Source organism: Phragmites australis, chromosome 19 (assembly GCF_958298935.1).
Source record: "Phragmites australis chromosome 19, lpPhrAust1.1, whole genome shotgun sequence".
NCBI classification, from domain to species: domain Eukaryota; kingdom Viridiplantae; phylum Streptophyta; class Magnoliopsida; order Poales; family Poaceae; genus Phragmites; species Phragmites australis.
In genome coordinates this window covers 25,772,371-25,795,709 of record NC_084939.1, presented here as the reverse complement: position 1 = coordinate 25,795,709, position 23,339 = coordinate 25,772,371, and the positions used below count along the sequence as shown (strand labels likewise).

Genomic DNA, 23,339 nt, shown 5'->3' with positions numbered 1-23,339 from the left:
TATTTATATGGATCAACCCGATGGTTTTGTTATTCCTGGAAAAAAAGAACTTGTCTGTAAATTAAAGAAATCTCTTTATAATTTGAAGCACTCCCCAAGACAGTGGTATAAGAGGTTTGACTCCTTTATGCTCTCTAATAGTTTTAAGCGTTTTGATTATGACAGTTGTGTCTATTTGAAGACTGTTAATGGTTCATCTATTTATTTGCTTCTCTATATCGACGATATGTTGATTGCTGCAACGGATAAATCAGAAATAGCCAAATTGAAATCACAATTGAGTAGTGAATTTGAGATGAAGGATTTAGGTGCAGCAAAGAAAGTTCTTAGCATGAAGATCATTAGAGATAGGAAAGTTGACAAGTTATATCTTAATCAACAAGGCTATATTGAGAAGGTCCTTCGTCGTTTTAATATGCATGATGCAAAACCAGTGAATACTCCGTTAGCTGCACATTTCAAATTATCTTCAGCGTTATGTCCTGAGTCAGATTATGATGTTGAGTATATGTCTAGAATTTCATATTCAAGTGCAGTTGGTTCACTTATGTATGCTATGGTTTATTCTCGTCCTGATTTATCTCATGCACTAAGTGTTGTTAGTAGATTCATGGCTAATCCTAGCAAAGAACATTAGAAATCTGTTCAGTGGATTTTCATATATTTGCGTGGTTCTTCTAATGCTAATTTGCAGTTTGGAAAATCTGGAGATGGACTTCTTGGTTATGTTGACTCAGATTATGCTGGTGATTTGGAGAAGAGGAGATTTCTCATAGGTTATATTTTCACTATTGATGGTTGTGCTGTTAATTGGAAAGCATATTTGTAGGCCATTGTTATTTTATCAACTACTGAAGCTGAATATATGGCTATTTCTGAAGCATGCAAAGAAGCTGTTTGGCTGAGAGGTTTGTACACTGAGATTTGTGGAGATAATTCTTGTATTAATATTTTCTGTGATAGTTCGAGTGCTATTTGCCTTACAAAGGATAAGATGTTTCATGAAAGAACAAAACACATTGATGTGAGGTATCATTATATTCGAGATGTCACTGCTCAAGGTGATATTAAAATATGCAAGATAAGCACTTATGATAATCCTGCTGATACGATGACAAATTTAGTTTTTGGTGTTATAGTTTGAGTCCTAGAGACTTTTGGCGTCGGTGATATTTATTATTGAAGTGAGTTCATTGATGATTCTTTATTTGTTACAAGATGGAATTCGTCTTAAGGCGGAGTGTTGGATTGTGATCTGAATTCTTGTTGGGCCATACAAGGGACGTTTTCGATCCATGTTTCAGAACAATACGTATTAGACTCGAGTCGTATATGTCTATCCTTATAAATAAATCTTGTAAGCTGCCAGGAGAGTTGAGACATTTATTGTAATTCTCTATATTGTACACATCCTTGATATAGTGAAGATCGTCGATTGGTGCATATGGTTTTTTCCGGCAAGAGTTTTTCACGTAAAAAATCATGTCTCGTGTTCGATCCTATCGTGCTTGATTTCTTATATTTCATTTCATCGAACATAATCTTCATGTATTGTACAGCCTATAGTTGGATGAAAGGGATTGATAGTAAAGATATCATTTTGGGCCTTGGAGTTTAATTTGTGTGATATGCCTTGCAGTGCTTATTCCATGCCCCTGGTGTTCAGTAGTGTTTTGGAATGCTGGATTGAAGTGGCTTGTATCTGTTTGGGATCCAGGATCGTAGTTGGAACTATACTGGATATCTCTGCCTGGCCCAGTGGGGGTCTTGTCTGCAATTTCTTGAGAAAAAATGAAGTCATAGTCCAGATCTGGATGGATAGAAATAGCAAGTCTGATGCAGAATAGAGGGGTGTGCTGCAATGCCCGGCAAGGCAAAGCATTCGTTGAGCCCGCCAAATGCTTAAATCTCGTAGCTGTTGGCACTGGCGGCCCATCAGTTTTTTTCTTTTTTTTGGTGAAGTGCGAGTGAATGTTGAATGGAACTGATGACACGCAGAAGAGAGAATTCAAGTTGAGAGACGGACAGGTAGGGAGTGAAGGCAACTCTGCAATCTCAAGTAGTGAGACGGGTTTGCAGGCAAGGCAATCATGAAGTGCCATTGAAGAGGAAGTGATGCTGGTGCGTTGGAACTACGAAGCGACATGGGGCGCAGGCATCACGTTGGCGCCAACAGACATGACAGTTGCCGACCAAGGCGGATGCTACACTCCACTACTGAAGAGTAAATGCATGCATTCCATGGCTGCACCCAACCCAACCGTACTGTCCGTCCCTTTCTTCAACCATTACTACTAGCGCTCGCTGTTTGTCCTCTCCTCTGCGCGTACGTACAGTTGTATCACTCCGCCCTCGCCGTTGAGCTCAGGGTAATCCTCTCTGTCACCGTCCGTCCATTTCTGAGCTGTGACTGTGAGCTCATTGTATGCTCCGTCCGTCCTGGACCTAGCTAGAGCCACCATGACGGTCGTCATACCCGTCCACATTAATGGCGGCCGTCGGGTGGGTACCCTACCTCACTCACTCTGGACTGGAGGTGAATGATAGATTAAACTCCCAGATGCCCATTGATTGCAGCTGCAGGAGCTCTCTCTCGGAGCAATGGGGATCTGCTGCAGCAAGGCAGCAGCAGGGGAGCTCGACGATGAGGAGGGCTTCCCATGGATGCAGGATGACTTGTTCCACCACCACCTCTGGAACGATGCTGGGGTCTCCATGCACACCAAGCAGGGGTGGAAGGGTGCCAATCAGGATGCCATGACCGTCTGCCAGGTGACCTCTCTCTTTCTCTCTGCACCGTGGAGTTGCTAACTCTTGCTTCATTGATTTTCTCCGTCGATTAGAGAAATTGTTCGGCCGGTTCCTGCTTGTATGCATCCTCTCATCTTGGCACTACACAACCTGGTCATGCTACTCTTTGGGAATTCTGTTCACCCACTGCAAGTAGCATTCACTACTTAATTTGACCAGGATGCAACGGATCCATCTCTACTATGCTGCAACTGGAACTCTGCAGCCTCAAACACACCTGAATTTTCTAACACCTATATGTACTTTAGTATCTTTATTTGCCACCACTGTCCTAAAAGCATCAAATCTACATGGTAGTTTGATACTATCTTCTCCTATGCAATTATGTCTTGGCTGCCTGTATGTATCTTCACATTTTTCTTTTTTTGGGATTACGCAAGCTGTTCACAGTATTGTTGCAAGTTTGTTTACCCAGCACAAGTTGCATTTGGAACTTAATTTCAGCAAAGTGCAATGGATCTACCTCTGCTTCGCTGAAAAATGAAATATTGCAATCTAAAATGTTGGGGGGGTGGGGGGGGGAGGAAATTGAAGTTCTTGCAACCTGAATTTATGTACCTCACCATCTTCGTTGCCCACCATGTCCAAAATCCTGAACTGTATATGATCCTGAGGCACATCCGATCCTGTGTAGGAATATTGAAAATTGTGGGAAACATCCATATCTAGCTTAACATATCTAATGCAAGTACATTAAATCTTTCCTCAATATCTTCACAATTTTGCTTAATCTTGATGCGCTACACCTGTGTCAAGATGCTTAGGACTTTGCTGGCCACAAAGGCCAGATCTTCTGCGGGGTATTTGATGGGCATGGCCCCCGAGGCCGTGAAGTCGCTCGCCATGTCCGCGACGTCCTTCCGACAAAACTATCCTCTTTGAAGCTGAAAACTGAAGAAGATCCCTCAATCAATACAAATTTGGACTCCTTTGACAAGTCAAATAGCACTTCATCGAGCGATACAAGCGATGAAAATCAATTGTTGACCACATGGAAGAACATATTTCTGAAGGCATTTGAGGATGTGGATGAAGAGCTCAGGCAACACTCTGGAATTGACTGCATTTGTAGTGGCACAACTGCAGTCACTGTTGTTAGGCAGGTACTAATACTATTATTGTTTCAAGCAATGTATTCTGATTTGGAACTAAAAATCTCAATGGTATGAGCTGAATTAGTTGAACTGCATATCCTATTTCAATTATAGATATCAGTGCTGAAAAGTACAGCTTAAAGCAACATAGCTGAAACATAAGTCTGACTTATTCTGTCTTCCAATTATCCATCTTGTGCATAGGGTGACCACCTTCTCATTGCCAATTTGGGCGATTCTCGTGCTGTTGTTTGCACCCGAGACAGCAAGGACCGTCTGATTCCAGTCCAACTCACCACTGACTTGAAACCGGATCTTCCAAGTAAGCTTCTGAACTTTTCACATTTCACAGTTCTTGACATGCATTTACAGTTTTATACACTTCTTGATTGCATTTTGTATTGTTGTGCACTTGCGATAGGCGAACTCGCAAGGATTCTGAATTGTAAAGGACGAGTTTTCGCCATGGACGACGAACCAGACGTGCCTAGGCTGTGGTTGCCAGACCAGGATGCGCCGGGCCTCGCCATGGCAAGGGCCTTTGGGGACTTCTGCCTGAAGAATCATGGCCTTATTTGTACACCTGATGTTTACTACAGGAAATTGTCTGAAAAAGATGAGTTCTTGGTGCTTGCTACTGATGGGGTAAGAAAACAAGAATTCATTCACTTGACAGGACGTTTATCAGTGCCTTCTTTATTTTATAAAAAGAAAGGTTTCCACTTTCAGTGCTAGTCCAACTTAACTGAGTACGAAATAGGATAAAGGCCTTTATGATTAGAATAACAAAAGCAACCGGCTACCGAAAATGACAAATCTTTGTCACCTATTTGATCATGATTGTTTTGAATTGATTTGATTAGACAGTAGACAAAAGATTAGAGGACATAACTAAACTAACATGAGCAATAAATGCTTGTCAAAATATGTTTGTAGATTTGGGACGTTCTGTCCAACAAGGAGGTGGTCAAGATCGTGTCATCGGCCACCGACCATTCCAAGGCCGCCAAGCAGCTGATTGACCGGGCGGTCCGAGCATGGCGGCGCAAGTACCCGACGTCCATGGTCGACGACTGCGCCGCCGTCTGCCTCTTTTTGAACCGGGAGGAGAGCCTCCCAGGGCCAGCACCAGCAGACGTGAGGCCGCCTGAGGCCGTGTCGTTCACGGGGAGCTTCCGCAAGTTTCTGAGCGGCGGCGAGGCGACGGAGGAGGGGACGGTGTGGAGAGCTCTGGAGGGAGTGGCTCGGGTGAACTCGGTGGTCAGGCTGCCGCGGATCGGCCGGGTGTTGAGCTGGCGGAGGCGGTCGGCGTCGCTGGACGACGACGGAGACGACCAGGATTGAATGTGAGTCGTTTTGTTGGTCGCTACACGTAAATTCATGCATGGCTGCAAGCTTGGAATGTCCGAAAATAGACTTAGGACTTGGTTGACACAGTTGTACGTCGCATTCAGGTTGTTGAGATGGATGAGGAGGACTGGACTGGAGACTGGAGTAGCATCGCTGAATAGGACAGTAATTCTGCTCGCTTAATTGTCATGTACTACTTGCCACAACAGCATGATTGCTTGTTTCATGGGGTGGCATTTGTTGTAGCGTTGTTGCTGATGAGATTTTCTGATATCATGTGAACATGAATAATACTTGGAATTGATTCAACTGTGGGCTTCAATTATTCATTAATCCTTTGTAAAACTACGGTCATAAAGCAAAAGTAGTTAACAGTGATTAATACTACATCTTGAAGCCAGCCGCTAACGCGCTACTACAGCATACTACCTCCTCCCAGCGGCCCTCCCATACTCTTCGCCCCGTTGACCACCACCCCTTCAAGCTGATCTATATACCTCCCCACGGCTTTCTTCGCTGTTTGTTGCACCTCCCTTATAGTATATAGTTTGATGGCCGTTGATGTTTTAATCCCTATTTTTTTTTTCAATATCAGTATAACTAATGGACATATGCATACATTCACACCATCATATGCACGCACTCATGTAGCATCTACTGAAAACAGGAGATGCGAAGATTTAAGATTGGTGAAGTCATCATAAACACCTCACTGTCAACGGATATATCATCTAACATTGAAAGAAATTTCGTCCATACTCTACCTATTAGTACACCTACCATCATCCTGCATACTCGTGTGTGGTAGCGCCATTGCAGCCTTACCACCCCTATACCTCCCTGCCATCACCGGCATGTTGCCTCCCTGAACCTTGTCCCCAGCTCTAGCTAGTCACCACCATCATTGTGGGAGGTGGTAGCGCGACGAGATAAATGTGCTACCGTCGATAAGGAAGCAATACTCAAGTCAAAGTGCATATGTGGCCCAAGACGCATGCCTCACTACTACTAGCTAAAAATAGCTCAATGAAACAAGCCTTCCCATGCATCATTCACTCTTCCAGGGTGGATGAAAAGTTCAAAGCTTGTAAGCTAGCTCGGCTCGGCTTAGCTTATTGTATTTTTATAGCGAGCTGAGCCAACATTTTAACTTATTTTAGTTAACGAACCATCTCGAGCTAGCTCGCAAGCCGCTCACGAGCTTGACAAGCCAAGGCCCAACAACATCAGCCGGCCCACCCAAATAGTCCACATTCCCATCGACCTCTTCCAAGTTTCCACCTGTGTTCCCAAGCTCCCAGTTTGTGAATCTTGCACCACTCGAGATCTCATGCCTTGGCTGTTGTCAGTTGTTAGTGACCTCGATGTGACACCCCGACGACTTCCTCGCTTAGAGAAGTCATCGCCTCACCAGACCCTCGTCGCCTTGGCTATTGCCATACTGGAGATCTCCAATTAGAGATTCACTTTACCATTTAGGAATGTTTAGCGCATTTGCGTGTGCATGCATATGATGTTTGAATAGTATGATATTTGAAGTTGGGTTTTAAGTGAGTGGTGTTGAGCAGTTTTAAGTCACCTTTGGATGTGAGTTTTTTCCTATTCGTACTGAAAAATTTGTATTTTTTTTCAAAACTTTTAAAATTTCTTACGATTCAAAGAGACACTATGACGCTGTCTCGCCGGGCCCACCAGTCAGTGTCACCTTCTTCATCGTGCCGCATCAGTCGATTCTGTTTCGAGCTCGCGCGTGCGCCGTCGCCGAATCCAAATCCCAACCGAAACGCCGTGGAATCCAACCGAATCCAACTCCAGCGCGAGCTACCCGTTCCCCTATTTCTATACGCGCGTTCCTCCCCCCCCCCTCTGATTCCCATCTGCGCCGCAACCCTAGCCACCGCCGCTCAGCGCCATTGCCGCCCACCCGAGCTCATGCCGCCACCGCTATGGTGCCACGCTCCACCCTCGCCGACCGAACCCCAGCACCGCCAGCTCGTGAGGAAGCTCGCCGACCCGTTCCTGCCGCCTTCCGGCCATTGGAGTGACTCCCCGTCAACAACCCGAGCGCCTCCGCCGCCATCACTGTCATTGACCTCCTTCCCGTGCTCCGCCGCCGAAGGTATACGCTAAAATGAGTTCATCGTTCACCCCTCTTCCTCCCCGGCCTCTCGTCATCACAGATCGTGCCCGGCGACGAGGTTTTCGCGGTTTTCCGGTGAAGTTCGAGGCAGTGCCGTCGTATTCTCGCCGCCGCCGGCCGCCCTTTTTCACCTTTTGTTGTCGGTCGTCCGATATAGTGCGTGCGATCAGGATTAGAAGTGCCGATACCCCTTCGTGTTTTAAACCGTAGCCATCCGATCTAGATCATGTGCCCCAGTTTTAATTATGTTGCCCAGTCAGCGCCCACCTCAGCCAGCCACCTCAGCATCCTTGCCAACGTGTCGGGCCACGTCAACCCACCCGAGACCAGTCAGCCCGCTGACGCAATAATTAGGGTTTTTAATAAAAAATAATTCCCTCATTATCTGAAATTAGATAATTTTACATTTTGGCCCACAAACTTTTCTTTTTTCACAAATATGCCCCTGGTAGTACTGTATTTTTACTTTTAGCCCCCTAAACTTTTATTTAATTACAAATAGGTCCTTAAATTTTACATATAGGTCACTGTAACTTTCAATTTTTACAATGTAGCCCTTATACTTTTTCAGAAAAGCCTCTGTAGACTAAAACCATCACAACTTTTTCATACGAGCTCCGATTTTGGCAATTCTTGCGCTCCCGCGATCGTAGCAGCGAGTGCTATCCGTTAGTAATCTTTTTAGTGTGTTTTGCTACTCTTTTTAGATATTTGTGTTTGTGTTGTTTGTTTTCATTGTGCGCGATGGCTATAGGAGACGAGCAGTGTGTGAACTTGCAGGACCAGACGTTCGAGGGTTTTGAGCAACCAGCAATTGAAGGCAAGTGTTCTTGAGCATCTTGCACCTCTTTTAGTACTTTTATGATAGTTGTTTATCCTTCTTGCATGCTTGTCTAAATTGGAATCCTATGGTTAGGGTTTTACTAGATTTTATTTTATTATCCTTGTCGTAGTTGATGAGTTATGGGAAATGAAGGGTAGATATGCTAGTGCTGTTATGGGTAGGATAAAGGTTAATCTACACTAATATTTATGTAACAAGAAATTGAGTATGGTAATCTTGTGGTAATATGGTATAGGGATCCCAACTTGATGGTTAGTTTGAGGTGGTGCTGCATAGTAGGCTTGTGTTTGTACCTGTGTGGGATTCTAAGGACCAGTTTGTGAAGCCTGTTACCCGGCATAACAGCACAACCACGAGACTTATATGGGTACGGTCTGGCCAAATAATTAGTTGTCCTTCATGTTCTGTACGCACCAGTGGATGGTTAAGTGGCACAAGAGGGGGCCTCTGCAGTGAATGGAATCCTTGTTAGCGGTGAAACCTTAGTGGGTGCATATAAATTTGGAGGCGCTTTATAAAGACCTTGTAGTGAGACCCCGGCTCTACACCCCGAAAGTGTAAAGCAAAACGGGGATCACGACTCGAGGGTAAAGTGTGTGCAGAGTGTAAAACGGTTAAGAGCGGGCTTGGACTTCTTCATAATTAATGGGGATCTTGGATGGTTGGTTTTGGGTAGTCGGGTGGTGGAACTATGATGAGTTGGTAGCCGGATATGGGATATCTGGTGAGTCTGGTAGTCGGATGGAATCCGATCAGTTGTCCCCTTTTACTGTTGAAGTCATTACACATAGTAAGTAGATTGTTATGTCTTTTGAGTCTTAGTTTAGGTTGACATAGTTGCAGTTAGTCTGAGTCAAGCTTTTTTTTATCTTAAACTTGCATGTTATATTTTTTCCACACTTGCTGAGTACTCTATGTACTCACTCTTACCTTCTCCCAAACCCTTATTGTTGCTCAGAAGACGAAGACTTCGAAGACCTCCCGGACGATGGAGCCGAGTTCTAGGTGAAGGAAGAGGTCGACCTGAAGGCCATATTCTAGGCTAGTGCTCCCCCGGACAATGCATGTGGATGGATGGAAGACCTGCTGCCGTTGGAAGCTATATTAGTGTTTTCTTTTTGATCTACGGGTATTTTTGTAAGGAATATTATTATTATTTAATGACACATTTATATTATTACTTATAAAATCACTGTATGTATAAAAATATGATCTTAACATACATGTAAAATATATCTAATTTATTATCTTGAAAATCAGATGTGACATACTAGTAGCTCCTTTGTCGATACCACAGTAGAAATCCAAATGTATATTTTTTTTAAAAAGTGTGTCCAGCTCTCGAGCAACAAGCTGGCTCGCATGCTTAACGAACCTAGTTGAGCCAGTTTTTTGCCCTGTTAACATAACAGGTCGAGTCAAGCCAGTGTTTTTTTTAATAAGAGAATGTTTTATTATTTTGATCTCTGCACAAATAAAAAACCATTCATTATTATATCATTTCAGCCATAGACTACAAATAAAAAGCCAACAGATAAAAAAAAACTATTATAAAATCAACCATAAATATGACGTAAATCGAGCTTCAAGTACCGAATCTTGAAGTAAACATCCACTCATATTTAACAAATATCTTTATTATTATAATCTCCGGGACATGACACACTCACTTTATTCGGTTTCTTGCCTCTCTTTTTGCAGTAGGGATAAGTACCGAATGCAATACCTTTCCCTCAGGATCATCTACGTAATAACGAGCTGACGGAACCGAGCCAGCCCGGAATCCAGGCCTAACTCTCTCCCAGTCACACTCACGCATGGCCTCTGGCCTCTCTGTCATGCACATGCAGACATGCAGAGAGCCCATTGCTTAGACACGAAGGCAAAGAAAGAAGAAAGGATCGGAGAAAATTCAAGGAGTCGATGGCGCCCTAGCCTAGCGACAGTTTAGTGTCGAATCCTAGCACACTATTATGACTTTTATCATTTTAAGGTGAGAGAACCCTGAGATGTTTTAGTACCATGGATCTCATGTACGTAATGTAGTACGTACAACCAAAACTGTTTCCTGGCTCGAAGCACAGTGAATGAAGGTCATCTCAAGTCAATCGTCTACAATCCCCAGCTCTGCCATATGAGTAGCGATTTTTTAAATTAATATTATTTTATTAAAAAATATAAAATATTATTTAAAATAGGAAATTTGTAGAAGTAGGTATCAATCGGCACTCTAGCCATCTATTGGCAATCGAAGTGCTATCATCCTATTTAGCATACACGTAGAGGACTGTTAGCACTCTAATTATCGATAAATCTCATATTAAAGAAAAAATTATAATTTTTTAATATAATATCAAATAAAGATGATATTTATATAAAAATTGTATCTATTGATGGTATATATAATTTTAAAGTTAAATACTTTTTCATTTGAATCCGTTTAGATACTTAAAAGTGGCTAAAAATTCCAAATTATTTTTTGAGATCTAAAATTTATAATAACTTTTTGGCATCTAAACGGATTTAAATGGAGAACTATTCAACTAAAAAGTTGTATATATCGTCGATAGGTACAATTGTTATATAAAAACCATCTTCATCCGAGATCGTAGGAAAAAATTATGATTTTTATAAATATCATATGCAGGACAAGGGAATTACAAATCGGCTATCCGGTTGCAGACAAGGGACTAGTCGGCACTCCGATTATCGATAGGTGGCTAAACGGCAATTGGAGCGCCAACTAGCACCTATTTCTACGACTTTTTTTAAATATTATTTTTATATTTTTTTTAATAAAATAATATTATTTTAAAAAGGATTCTATGAATGGCCACCGTGAGTCGAAAGTCTACGCTCTAGTCTTCTTTCTTTTTCTTCTCCACTCGTAGTAGGTCGGGTCCTCTCGTCACCTTTCTCTTTGTTCTTCCCTCGCCCAGCTAGCTTTAAGCTTGGTAGCCAAAGAAGCAGAGAAGCAGCAGGTGAGGAACAGTAACCAAAAAAGGAGAAGAAGGTAGGGGGAGGGATCCATGGGAAACATCCTCAGGTGCTTCACGGGAGATGATGATGGTGGTGCCGATGACTACCCCTACTACCGTCCAACCTCCAGGCCCACCCACCAGCTGCAGAGCGGCACCGTCGATCAGCCTGCAGCTGCTTTGGGCGATCACTACCCCTTCTACCGTCCAACCTCCAGTCCCAGCCATGGGCTGCAGAGCGGCACCGTCGATCACTCTGCAGCTGCTTTTGCCGATGACTACCCCTTCTACCGTCCAACCTCCAGGCCCAGCCATGGGCTGCAGAGCGGCACCGTCGATCACCCTGCAGCTGCTCTTGCCGATCACTACCCCTTCTACTGTCCAACCTCCAGGCCCAGCCACGGGCTGCAGAGCGGCACCGTCGATCAGCCTGCAGCTGCTTTGGGCGATCACTACCCCTTCTACTGTCCAACCTCCAGGCCCAGCCATGGGCTGCAGAGTGGCACCGTCGATCAGCTTGCAGCTGCCTTTCGGCCTCAGCCTCGGCCTCATCAGCAGGCTCTAGCTCCCCATGGCGTGAAGGCGGCCACCACCGGCGTCGCCGCCCTGGCTCGGGACCTCCTCAATTTCGGACCCACTTCCATGGTAACATACAACCTTAGTTACATGCAACTCACCTAGTGTTCTTCCTTCCTTTCCTTTCCTTGTGTGTCTTGTCTCCCCTGAAAAATTTTGCAGTTAAATTTAGTAAAATTTGAAGTCCGTTGCAACATATATTGAGATCCACAATCAAAAGTAACTTTTGCTGTTGAACTTTACCTTCTCATGGTCATAGATCACAAGCTTTTAACTAGTCAAATCCGAGCGTGCTAGGAACGGAATGTCCATCAATATGCATGGCCACCTTATGTGCACATGTGTTAATTTAGTCTGGGAATACGAGGAATCTCAGCCTCTGACCTTCCCAGAACAAAAAATTGTTTCTCAAATGAAACACATGAAGATAAAGCTCTGCACTACAAGCAAGTTATGCCTTGCTGAAATTTGGTTGTGTTCTTTCAAATTGCCTCTGGCCAATCTGTTGTCACTGAGACCAGAGCAGTTCATGCAATACTTTCACTTGTACGTGTTCAGTTTCATATGCATGATTGGTTATTTTTGGCAGGATCATATTGCAGACCAATTTGCCTCTGAGTATATTCTTTTGACATATGGATGAATATGTACATTAACAACGTCTGAACTGCAGCAGTAAAGCGACATTACAACAAGTAGCATATTCTATGAAACCACTTGCAGATAATAGGATTCTGATGATACATCATGCAATTTCATAATCTCCTTATGCCCCAAATTTTGCATCGTGTGTACCCCAATGATAAGACACATATAAAGGAAATTTTGTTTGTCATATTATTAGGTACCTGAAGGGCTCGGACAGAATGTTACATCATCCAAGAAAGCACAGGTTAAATGGTAGGGACCACTTTCCAAAAGCCTTTGCAGTCGATGTTTTTTCTAATAATTAGTAGTACATTTGGTATACCTACTGACATCAAGTTGCTTTACTTCCTCCCCGAGCTCAATATAGTTAAGGCTCATGATAGCCAAAAAAAAGTCCCTCACTCAAATGCCTTCTGAGTTTACTTGCGACAAGATTGTCCATACTTATCCAAACATAGAACAAGCCATGCTTCGACATGGTAAAGTAAAATAATCAGAACTAACACAGCTGTACAGCTTGAATTTGTATCGAAGGCAAAACTAATGGTCGGTTTGGTCTTCTAAGTTCTAATTCACACGATAACAGGTACCGGAACATTTTGGAGGTATATAAAAATACGAGGCCTCCACCAAAAACACGGGCAGAGTTTGCCCAGCTAGTTGCAACAGCCCTAAGCAAGATTCAGAGAGCTGATTTGGAGGTAACCTGCTTGCCCCCCGCGCCGCCTTTTACATACTAAAATAGTTCAATAGAAAGAGTCAGGATCGATGCACTGATTGGTGGTGATTTGTATGTTTGAAATGTAGCACATCTATTTTTGTAAACCAGAGTAACAACGGCTAAATGCTTAGAAATTCACTGCAGTTTGCATTGCATTTTTACATCTTTAGTGTTACTAAATGTTTTCTCCTCAGGGTGTTCTTGCATTTTACAACCTCCCGATCCCATCACTCCCTGCAGCATCAGCATCCTCAGACCACCATCCATCTTCACTACCAGAGGGCATACAGTTTGTGCTGAACACTTTGCCGGTCAGATTTGATACTATTGCAGAAAATACTCTAACTCACCAACCTCACATTTTGAACAATGTGTTAGATCAACGTTTATGAATGATAATCCCCATCTATCGCTACTGTTATCAGATAAAAAGCAACTACATTGGAGATGGCGACGGCTTTACTGCCTACGTTGACACAACAAACCCGAGGGAGTCTAAGGATGTGCCATTGGAAGTGCGTGCGTTGGTGATTGCAAGGACTCGAGCACGCAATGATAGGGATCACCAGACGGCTAGTACTCTTCTAAGGAGCCTTGATGAAGCTGGATATAAGTATTCAAACTGAACCGTTACAATCCTTATATATCATAAATCTGTATAACATGGAAGATTTTTATGCTTCATAATTTAGGAACATCCAGCTACTTAAATAATAAATTAGACCCCAGTTAAAGTACTGTAGAGTTGGAGATTATTTTAGGATTTTGTTATTATAGAACACCGCAGGAATATACTGTAGTGTAATAGACAGGAAAATACTAGCAGGAAATCAATTTACTTTCCTAATAACTAACATAAACATACAATAGTGGCATAAATTTATGCAGTGTTCCAAATGAAAAAGGGATCAATATTAATGAAAAAAATGTGTGTGCGTTGTGTGACCCTGGCCATGGCTACCTTGCGCCACCCCTAGTTATTGCAGCCACTTTTTACCACCCTCGACTAAGAAACTAATCAATTACGACGGCATATATAGTTGAGTTACGATCATATGATAAAAATATATATAATTATGAGATGTATTGTAGTTTACTACTGTACCACCCTAGTTACAACTAAGAAGAATAGTCAGTTACGACGGCACAGATAGTTGAGTTACAATAAAAAATCAATTACGATAGTAACTATAATACTTTTGGCATCGTAACTGAGGGTTTGCGAAGATATGACCTAGTTACGATCATATGAAAAAAAGTGCATAATTACGACTAGAGAAGGTACCGAGTTATAACCATATATATTTATAGTAACTGACATATCTTGTGGATCGCAACTATTTTATTTTTGAGATCTTAACTGGAGGGTGATGTAATAGTGAACTACATTGCGTCTAGACATATAATAGATATACAATGTGTGTATATATTATTGCTTTTTATGGAATCACCAAAGCGCAACTTACTAAGAATTTTGATGACCAGGATGATAAGGATCTCGGGCAAAGAGATACTTGCGAGAAAATACCGAATCAGAATGAGGTATGTATTGCTCCAGATTGCACTTCTACATTCAATAGTAACTGGAAATACTGTTTTCAAGTGCATGTCCTTTCATGAATTGAAGGGGCGTTGATGCACCGGAGCTTAATATGCCATATGGGAAGGAATCGAAGAATGCGTTGGTGAAGCTCATTGGCGAGAAAAGTGTCACAATTTATGTGTATGACCGGGACCAGTTTGGGCGTTACGTTGGTGACATCTATTGTGATAATGTGTTTATACAGGTGAAACGGAAACTATTCAGTAGTTCACATGGCTTACAATTTTACTGCTTCAGTTCTGATGAGGACAGTTGTGTGTGTCTGGAGTCTTTCAGGAGCAAATGCTGAAGGGTGGTCATGTATGGCATTTCAAGACTTATGACAAGCGCCCAGAGTTTGCAAAGGTAAGAAATTCCATTGTACCTAAATGCATTTGAGGAATGTTCTGATTTGCTCTCTGTGAAACCTGGAGTATTCTTTTCGACGTGAACATCCCTGAGCTATGCTTATATAATGTTATGGGCACATGTGTTGAACCATAGCTCTGCAGTTTGTGAGAACAATTTCAGATAAGGGTTGTATTATACCATCCAAACTCAGAGCTACGTATAGATATGGTACCCCACAACTCATATGGTTATGCCGCTAGAAGTTTTTCACTCGCATTCTGATTGTGCAGTGGGAGAGAAAGGCAAGGGCTACACACCGAGGGCTTTGGGCGACAGAGAACCCCGAGAAGCCATGGGACTGGAGAAGAGACCAGCGCAACGCGAGGCATGATGCCATTCAGGTCTGCTAATGGAGCTGAGCTTGGAGTTTCCAGCTCTCAAATGATCTGATAATCACGTAGTTTCTTAACGACGTTCTTGTACAGCTTGCTGCAAATGAATGTGTATCAGAAACCAAATGCCAAAATGTATGGTTTATGTTTGTAGAAAACACCTTATTGGAAGTGCTTTCTGCCGTGTGGACCTGGGAATGTACAGAGGAGTTGTTGTCAGTATCAAGTGTTAAATATTTGCAGCACTAAGAGGGATTATCCTACAGCTGATCTGCTGATACACTTAAAAGTAGCCTTGACGAAGCTGGATATAAGTACTGAAACGGAACCTTCGATCCTTATATACCATAAATGCTTCACGTACGACCCTTTTTTGCAACTCCATTACAACCATGTGCTTTAGAAAATGGTTGTTTAGGCTCATAAATGAAGATGGAGTTTGGCAAAGGCTTCTAAGAAAGAAATATTTGCCTAACAAAACTCTAACACAAGTGCAGCATCGACCAGGGGACTCCCATTTTTGGTCCGGCCTTTTGAAAGTTAAAGATGATTTTTTGGCCGGTGGGTGTTTTAAAGTGCAAAGTGGGGAACAAGTCAGGTTTTGGAAGGATATTTGGTTAGGAGACAAATCTCTTAGTGAGGCATATCCTAATCTTTTTAGAATTGTAAGAAAAAAAGATGATACGGTGGCAAATGTCCTACGGACTGTACCACTTAATGTATCTTTTAGGAGAGGTTTGGTAAATGCTAATCTGCACTCTTGGTATGACTTGGTGTCCAAAGTTGTCCCGGTCTGTCTCACACCGGGTACAGACTTGTTTCGATGGAATCTAACAAAGAATGGCTTTTTCACAGTCTGATCTATGTACAGGTCTATGATTAAGCAAGGAGTTCTACGGGATAAAAACCCACTTTGGAATTTAAAGGTACCGCTGAAAATCAAGGTTTTCCTGTGGTACTTAATAAAGGGAGTTACTCTTACTAAAGATAATTTAGCAAAAAGAAAGTGGCAAGGAGATATCAAATGTTGTTTTTGTAGTGCCGATGAGACTATTCAACATTTGTTTTTTGATTGCCATTTTGCGAGATTTGTTTGGAATGCGGTGCACACTACTTTTGGAATTCAACCACCCACTAGTTTCTCTAATATGTTTGGTTCTTGGCTGTATGGTGTTGGTCCTAAGCTTCGAAACCAGATTTTGTTGGGGGCTGCTGCACTATGTTGGGCTTTATGGTTGAATAGGAATGAAGTGGTTTTTAACAAGGTTAAGTCTAATACATATCTACAGGTAATCTTCAGGGCGACTTATTGGATCCGACAGTGGTCCCTGCTGCATAAGATGGAGGAGCGCCCTTTGTTCAAGCGTGGTTGCAGAGACTTGGAGACAATGTTGATGGCGGTCTTTGCAAAGTTTGGTTGGTGCTTTCGGAATCGAATTGAAGCGTAGCTATTAGTTCCTTACCAGTCGTTTGGTCGCTCATCTTTGATGGGCTTAAACTTTGTTGCTTTTTTATTCCCCGCTTTGTTGTAAGCACTTGAGTCTTATGGCTTGTTTTGTGGTTGACGCTCAGCTGTGTACCATCCCCGGATGGTAGAGGCTGGAACTTTGTTCCATTATCTAAAAAAATGTGCTTTAGAAAATGAGCCTCCACCCCAATTGGTTTGAGCTCTCCGATCTTGATTGGTAGGCAAGTTAAACAGAAAAAAAATTATACATCTAGCAATTGTTCATATCACAAATACATACAACATATAATATTATATGTTTCAAAATTTCAGATCTAGAACCATTTACATAAATTGGATTCCACTTGAGAAGTTGGATAATTTTTTGCTACAATTGTTAAGTTTAGAGTAATTTTTTTTTTAAAAAAAAAATACACTAGGATTGAAAAACTATCATAAAACTACACTTTCTTTTCTTTCCCAAACACATAGAAGAACCGCATACCATTGCATTGAGTAGAATAAAAGTGGTTTAGTACATGTTTTCCACCGTTTGCATGCCCCCCACAGAATTTGACATAACGACCTAATACATAGTGCTCAACTTTGACTCCTAGGCAACGAGTGCAACCCCTATGCGCCAGTCTGCATCCACATCTCTCTCCTCTGCCAACGTTCACATCAGGTGTGTGTAATACCCTGACCTATTAGTGTTTCTAGTTTTGACCCGTGTGGTCTAAGTGTTCTGGTGTGGTGGATTTAGTATCACATTGATAGTTTAAATAGGTTCAGGCTAGTTTATAATCCTTTTACACGAAGCGAGGACGAAAGTGTAAAAGACGTGTTATACGTATGTAGGCTCACCCTTGAGCTGAGCTGTAAACGAATTTTAGAGACGGTTGAATCCCTTATGATAGTTGAGGAGACAGATCTGGCAGCCCAACACGCGCGGATAGGAGGAGGTGCCACACTTGACGTGTGAAGATGGATGAACAACGCCATGTCATCAGCATAGAGTGAGATGTAGGCCGCGGCGGTGCTCAATTTCTTCTCCGACCTCCCCCATTGAGTAGTGCCTTAGTGGTACAAGTAGAGAGGAGATAGCATAGCAGGTTGTACCATCCTCAGCCTAAACCGAGCTTTTGCAGCACTCCCAACGGGAATGCACAAAGACACCAGGACACCGTGTCGAAGGCCTTAGATATATCCAGTTTGAGCACAAAACTACGCTTTCAAAATTCCATTTTGCAAAACTGCACGTTTATTAACATTCTATATCACAAAACTAAACTTTTAAAACCAATATCACGAAACTGTACTTTCATATTGCATAACTACACTTTTAAGCCCTGATGAAAGTATATTTTTGTGATATGGAACGGCAAAACATATGCAGTTTTTGACATGATGTGACAATAGAAGTGTCATTTTGTTAAATTGGTTCTAAAAAGTGCAGTTATGCGATAGTTTTCTCAATCATAGTGTAGTTTTGTGAAAATTACTCATTATTTAATGATTTTGTTATTACAAAACTTTGCAGGAGCCAGGCTTTTTTTAAAAAATAGATAAGAAAATACTACAGAATATGGATAACTTAATCCAATAACAACTAGAATAAACATACAATGTAAAAAATCCTCATTGGGACCATGCAATCGGGCACTTTATGCATTAAGGAACTGTGCCAAAAGAAAAAAAAAAAGAAAAAATCTTAAAGCAGCTATATATGATTAAACGTCGACCACAGTTACACGAGATTGATCCTACCCATATATATGTATAGCTGCTTTATTTGTAATCAATGAAAGCACGACTTACAAGAATCTTGATGAGCAGGGTAACAGTCATTTCTGGCAAACAGATCCTTGCAAGGAAGTATAGAATCAGAATGAGGTATAAGCTGCTCTAAATTCCACCTCAAAATCCAACAATAACTAGAAATACTGTTTTCAAGTGCATCTTCTTCCATGAGCTAAAGGGGCATTGAAGCAACGGAGCTTGAGCAGCCATATGGGGAGAAATCGAGAAATGCGTCAGTAGAGCTCATTGGTGAGAAAAGGGTCAGAATTCATGTGTATGGGCCGGACCAATTTGGGCGCTATGTGGGCAACATCTATTGTGATACTTTGTTCATACAGGTGAAAAAGAAACTATTCAGTAGCTCACATGCCTTCTGATTTTACCGCTTCAATTCTAACGAGTGTGGTCCCCATCATTACAAAGCATACGACAAACGCCCAGAGTTTTCGAAGGTAAGAAATTCCCTTGAACCTAAATGAATTTGCGGAACGTTTCAAATTGCTCTCTGAAAAATCTGCAGTATTCTTTTGGATCTGAACATCCTTGAGCTATGCTTATCTAATGTCATGTGCACATGTTGAACAGTGGTGAGGCAGTTTGTGAGAATAATTTAGAGTAAGGCTTGTATTATACCATCCAAACTCAGAACTATGTATAGAAATGGTGTCCTATAAGTTATATAGTTATGCTGCTAAAAGTTTTTTCACTGGTGCTCTGATTGTGCAGTGGCAGAGAGAAGCAAAAGCTGCACACCTTGGGCTTTGGGAGTCAGAGAACCCTGAGAAGCTGTGGATTTGGAGAAGAAACCAGCGCAAAGCAATGCACAATGCCATTCAGGTCTACTAATGGAGATGAACTTGGAGTGTTCAACTATTAAATGATCCGACAGCCACGTAGTTTGGTAATGAGGTCTCGAACAGCTTGCTTGCAAATGAATGTGTATGAGTGTATCAGAAAACAAAAACCAAAATGTATGGTTTATGTTTGTGGGAGGTACCTTATCAGAAGTGCTTCCTGCAATGTGAAACTGGTAATGTACAGATTTGTTGTCAGTATCAAGTGTTAAATATTTGCAACAACAATGAAATCTAGTACTTCATGCCAGTACAAGCAATAGAAGGCGAAACTCTCAAACACCAGCATCTGAAAGCAACACGCTGTAGAAACTAGACCCAGAGCAAATGGCATCAGTTTGGGGGTAAAAATAATCTAAAACAGGCAGGCAAAATGGTAAACATTATCACATTAAAATGGATGACAATACCCTTAAGGGAAAAAAAGGTAATATAGCACATGGCATCAATTTTGCCTGGAAAGCCCGTAACCTGCGATCTGACATCTAAATCAAGGGGTCAAGCAGGAAAATTAAGCAAGGTTTTGGCCATTTTAATTTCTGAAGTACATTACAGATAAAACACAACTACACAAGAGCAATCAAACAAAACATTATTGATTCCTTTCAGCAGAAACAACTGAATGGGGAAAAAACTACAATGTGGACCTGCCTTACTCTGCCTCTTCCATGCTCCAATCACAACTCTAGCTGACTACAGTTTACATCAAACAGCTGCTCAAAATTGCAACAGGAAGTCGTTTGTAATACTACCAGTAATCATTGCAAGAGCAATGACCATCTCTAAAGCAATGGAATCGATTGTTATCTCTAACAATAATTTCACGATAGGTTATCCTTGATATGAGCTTGATGGCAGTGTGGCAGTCACCGCAAACTCGGAGGTTTTTGGTGACCCTAATGGTCTCTTCTGGTCCAGTAGTGAGGAGGCTGAATGCAATGGCAATCTTCTCGCTGTGATGCACTAGCGTGTGCTCCTTCTCCTCATCTTCAATATCAAACATCACCACCTCGGTAGTTGGTTTATAACCCATGGCCTTCATTTCCATGCCCAATTCATCTAGCTTTGTGTAAATTTGATCTGAGAGGGGATGTGACTTGTCTCCAACATGGAACTCGTGGACTTTACCATTAAACTCAACCCAGCTATATGCACGGACCTTGTCAACCCCCTTCGCCTTCATTTCCAACCTGAGCTTTGCCGCATCCTCCCATCTGCCACTGTTAGAGTATATGTTAGATAGCATGACGTAGTTTCCAGAATTCCATGGCTCCAGCCGGATGAGCTGTTTCAACACATGTTCAGCAAGGTCAGCATCCCGGTGGATTTTGCAACCACCAAGAAGTGCCCCCCATATAACAGCATTTGCCTGCATCGGCATGTCCTCAATCAGCTGATGAGCCTCCTCCAGCAAACCCGCACGACTGAGCAGGTCAACCATACAACCGTAGTGCTCGATCCTAGGACTTATACGGGATAACTGAGTCATGTTACGAAAATACCGTCGCCCATCTTGTACAAGGCCAGTATGTGTACAGCTGCAGAGCAACCCAATGAAGGTATTGTCATTCAGTGTCATGCCTAACTTCTCCATCTGACCGACAAGCGCAAAAGTAATCTTCTCGTGCCCAGTCATGCCAAGCCCCAAGATCATTGCATTCCAAACAACAATGTCTCTCTTCCTCATCTGCTGGAACACTGTCCACGCCTCATCCATGCTCCCACACTTGGCATACATATCGACCAGTGCAGTCCCCAGGACTGGGTTGTCAAGAAACTCATCCCAGTCCACCATCCCAACTGCCCTCCGTCCCAAAGCCAGTGCACCCAACCTTGTGCATGCAGAGAGCGCTCCAACTACTGTGTAACAATCCGGCTTCGCCCCCTCTGCCTGCATTGCAAAGAAAAGCTCCAGAGCCTCTCGTGGATGCCCGTTGGAGGAGTATCCCCCAACCATAGCGCCCCAAGCCACTGCATCCTTGTTCTGCATCTTGTCAAACACCTCCCGTGCTTTCTCCATCTCTCCGCATTTGACATACAAGTCCAACGCCGCAGTTGCCACGAACACGCTCCCTGCGATCCCCTCTTCCTCTGCTGCCCTCCATACTGCCTCCCCGGTCACCAAATCTGTCACACGAGCGCACGCAGTCAGGACTCGCACAGCCGTGAAGCTGTCCAGGCGCATGCCATCCGCGAACGCCTTCCTTGCAACGCGAACGGCTTCCTGGACGCGCCCAGCGTCCATGTACGCAGTGATGAGCGCGGTCCAAGAAACGGTGCTGGGGTGGGGCATTTCGTCGAACGCCCTCTGGGCGTCGTGCAAAAGGCCGCATTTTGCGTACAGGTTGAGGAGGGATGTGAGAACGTGGGGGTTGGAGTGGTAGGGGAGCTTGAGGGAGCGGGCATGGAGCTGCACGCCGGCGGAGAGCGGGTCCGGTAGTCGGGACGCGGCCTTGAGGGCGAAGGGGAAGGTGAGGTGGGAGGGGCTGGGAAGGAGGGTGTGGAGGCGGAGGGCGTGGAGGTGCAGACCGGAGGAGCAGAGGACGCGGAGGAGGAGCGGGGTGAGATCAGTGAGGAGATCGAGGCGGAGGAGGCGGCCGTGGAGGAGCTTGACTGTGAGCGGTGGGAGGTGGCTGCTGGGGCTGACGCCGGTGAGGAGTCGGCGGCGGATTTCGGCGGCGGCAGCACCCGACATAAAAGCGCCAAACGTTGCATGAAATCCAAGCATACACTTCGCTATAGAATAAGTTGACAATTTGCCCCTGAAAATATTCATGGTTTACTATGTTGGATCGAGTGCTTCGTGTGGTTTTCGACATCGATAAAATTCGTAAAATTTCAAGGATAACGTGGCACCATTGCATTCGATGCAACAAATAAGCTCTACCTATTTTAACAAATATAAAGATGTACAAGACTAAGTGCCATATGATTAGGACTCTGCAGTTCTGAGATAGAACCGGATCGGTCAACTCAGTTTGACCGATTTTTTATGTTCGTTTGGGTTTTGAGAAATATGCAATTTTAGAGGTTCGATTTTATCGTAAAAACCGACTGTAAACCGGTTTTACGATTTAACCGAAGCCCACTTGGACACCCGGCATTGGTGTCTTGGTCCTGGGCTCCTCTGCTCCTGGCCCAACACAAACAATCTATCTTCAAGCCGCTCCTAATCTCCTCTGCCAAACCCTAGGCTGAGCCTCTCCTCTGCTCTGCACCTGGCCGCCGCTTGCTGCCCACTGCTCTGCACCAAGCCCGGTCGTCGCCCCCTCCTCTGCGCCAAGCCCGGTCGTCGCCTGCTCCTCTGTGCCAAGCCCGGCCGCTGCTCGCTCCTCTACACTAAGCCGGCAAGCCCCCAGTCCGATCAGGTAAGGGCATTGTCACGTCCCAAATTTCATAATCACGTGATTAAGTTTAATCATACATCATTAGCGTCATAATTAATTTCAAGATAAATTATTTTGGCGTACTAGAACACTTCATTTAAAATCAATTGGATGAGAGAAAGAAATTCGGGATAGAAAAGAATTGAATTCGTAGTCAAACAAACTTCTCTCTCTTATACGTGGGCCCACCGGTCGGCCCCACCATCTCTCCCTCCACTTGGGCAGCAGCCCCACCTACTCCCTCACTCCCCCACATGCTCCTCTCTCCTCTCCCAACCGGCCACACCTCAGGGAGCTACCCCCTCTCTCCTCTCTCAAGCACGCTCTCCCTTTCTCCCTCAAATCCACGCTTTAGGAGCCGAATC

At 43.4% G+C, this 23,339-nt stretch overlaps 3 protein-coding genes and 1 pseudogene across 6 annotated transcripts; 3 read left to right on the top strand and 1 right to left on the bottom strand.

Moving 5' to 3' along the window:
• The first annotated feature begins 488 nt into the window (after positions 1–488).
• Positions 489–5,588, top strand: LOC133900350 (probable protein phosphatase 2C 73). 4 transcript variants are annotated; one of them, XM_062341449.1, is made up of 7 exons: positions 490–908; positions 1,640–2,369; positions 2,578–2,772; positions 3,576–3,914; positions 4,110–4,550; positions 4,842–5,251; positions 5,360–5,588. In XM_062341449.1, the coding sequence occupies exons 2-6, from the start codon at positions 2,229–2,231 to the stop codon at positions 5,247–5,249; spliced, it is 1,524 nt and encodes a 507-aa protein (XP_062197433.1). In that variant the 5' UTR covers positions 490–908; positions 1,640–2,228; the 3' UTR covers positions 5,250–5,251; positions 5,360–5,588. The 4 variants fall into 4 exon arrangements, with proteins under 4 accessions (XP_062197432.1, XP_062197433.1, XP_062197434.1 ...); XM_062341450.1 differs by having other exon boundaries at positions 501–908; positions 4,110–4,227; positions 4,327–4,550; positions 4,842–5,588; XM_062341448.1 differs by having other exon boundaries at positions 489–908; positions 4,842–5,588.
• A 5,541-nt stretch (positions 5,589–11,129) lies between these two features.
• LOC133900351 (probable staphylococcal-like nuclease CAN2) lies at positions 11,130–15,776 on the top strand. The gene is made up of 9 exons (XM_062341453.1): positions 11,130–11,862; positions 12,638–12,693; positions 13,028–13,142; positions 13,357–13,473; positions 13,588–13,775; positions 14,648–14,704; positions 14,790–14,949; positions 15,042–15,110; positions 15,386–15,776. Exons 1-9 carry the CDS (start codon positions 11,269–11,271, stop codon positions 15,503–15,505), a joined length of 1,476 nt encoding a protein of 491 aa, XP_062197437.1. The 5' UTR covers positions 11,130–11,268; the 3' UTR covers positions 15,506–15,776.
• LOC133900315 (probable staphylococcal-like nuclease CAN3) lies at positions 15,758–19,580 on the top strand (annotated as a pseudogene).
• Positions 19,581–20,119: 539 nt separating this feature from the next.
• LOC133900349 (putative pentatricopeptide repeat-containing protein At3g08820) lies at positions 20,120–22,447 on the bottom strand. The gene has a single exon (XM_062341447.1). It carries the CDS (start codon positions 22,362–22,364, stop codon positions 20,337–20,339), a length of 2,028 nt encoding a protein of 675 aa, XP_062197431.1. The 5' UTR covers positions 22,365–22,447; the 3' UTR covers positions 20,120–20,336.
• Between the last annotated feature and the right edge of the window lie 892 nt (positions 22,448–23,339).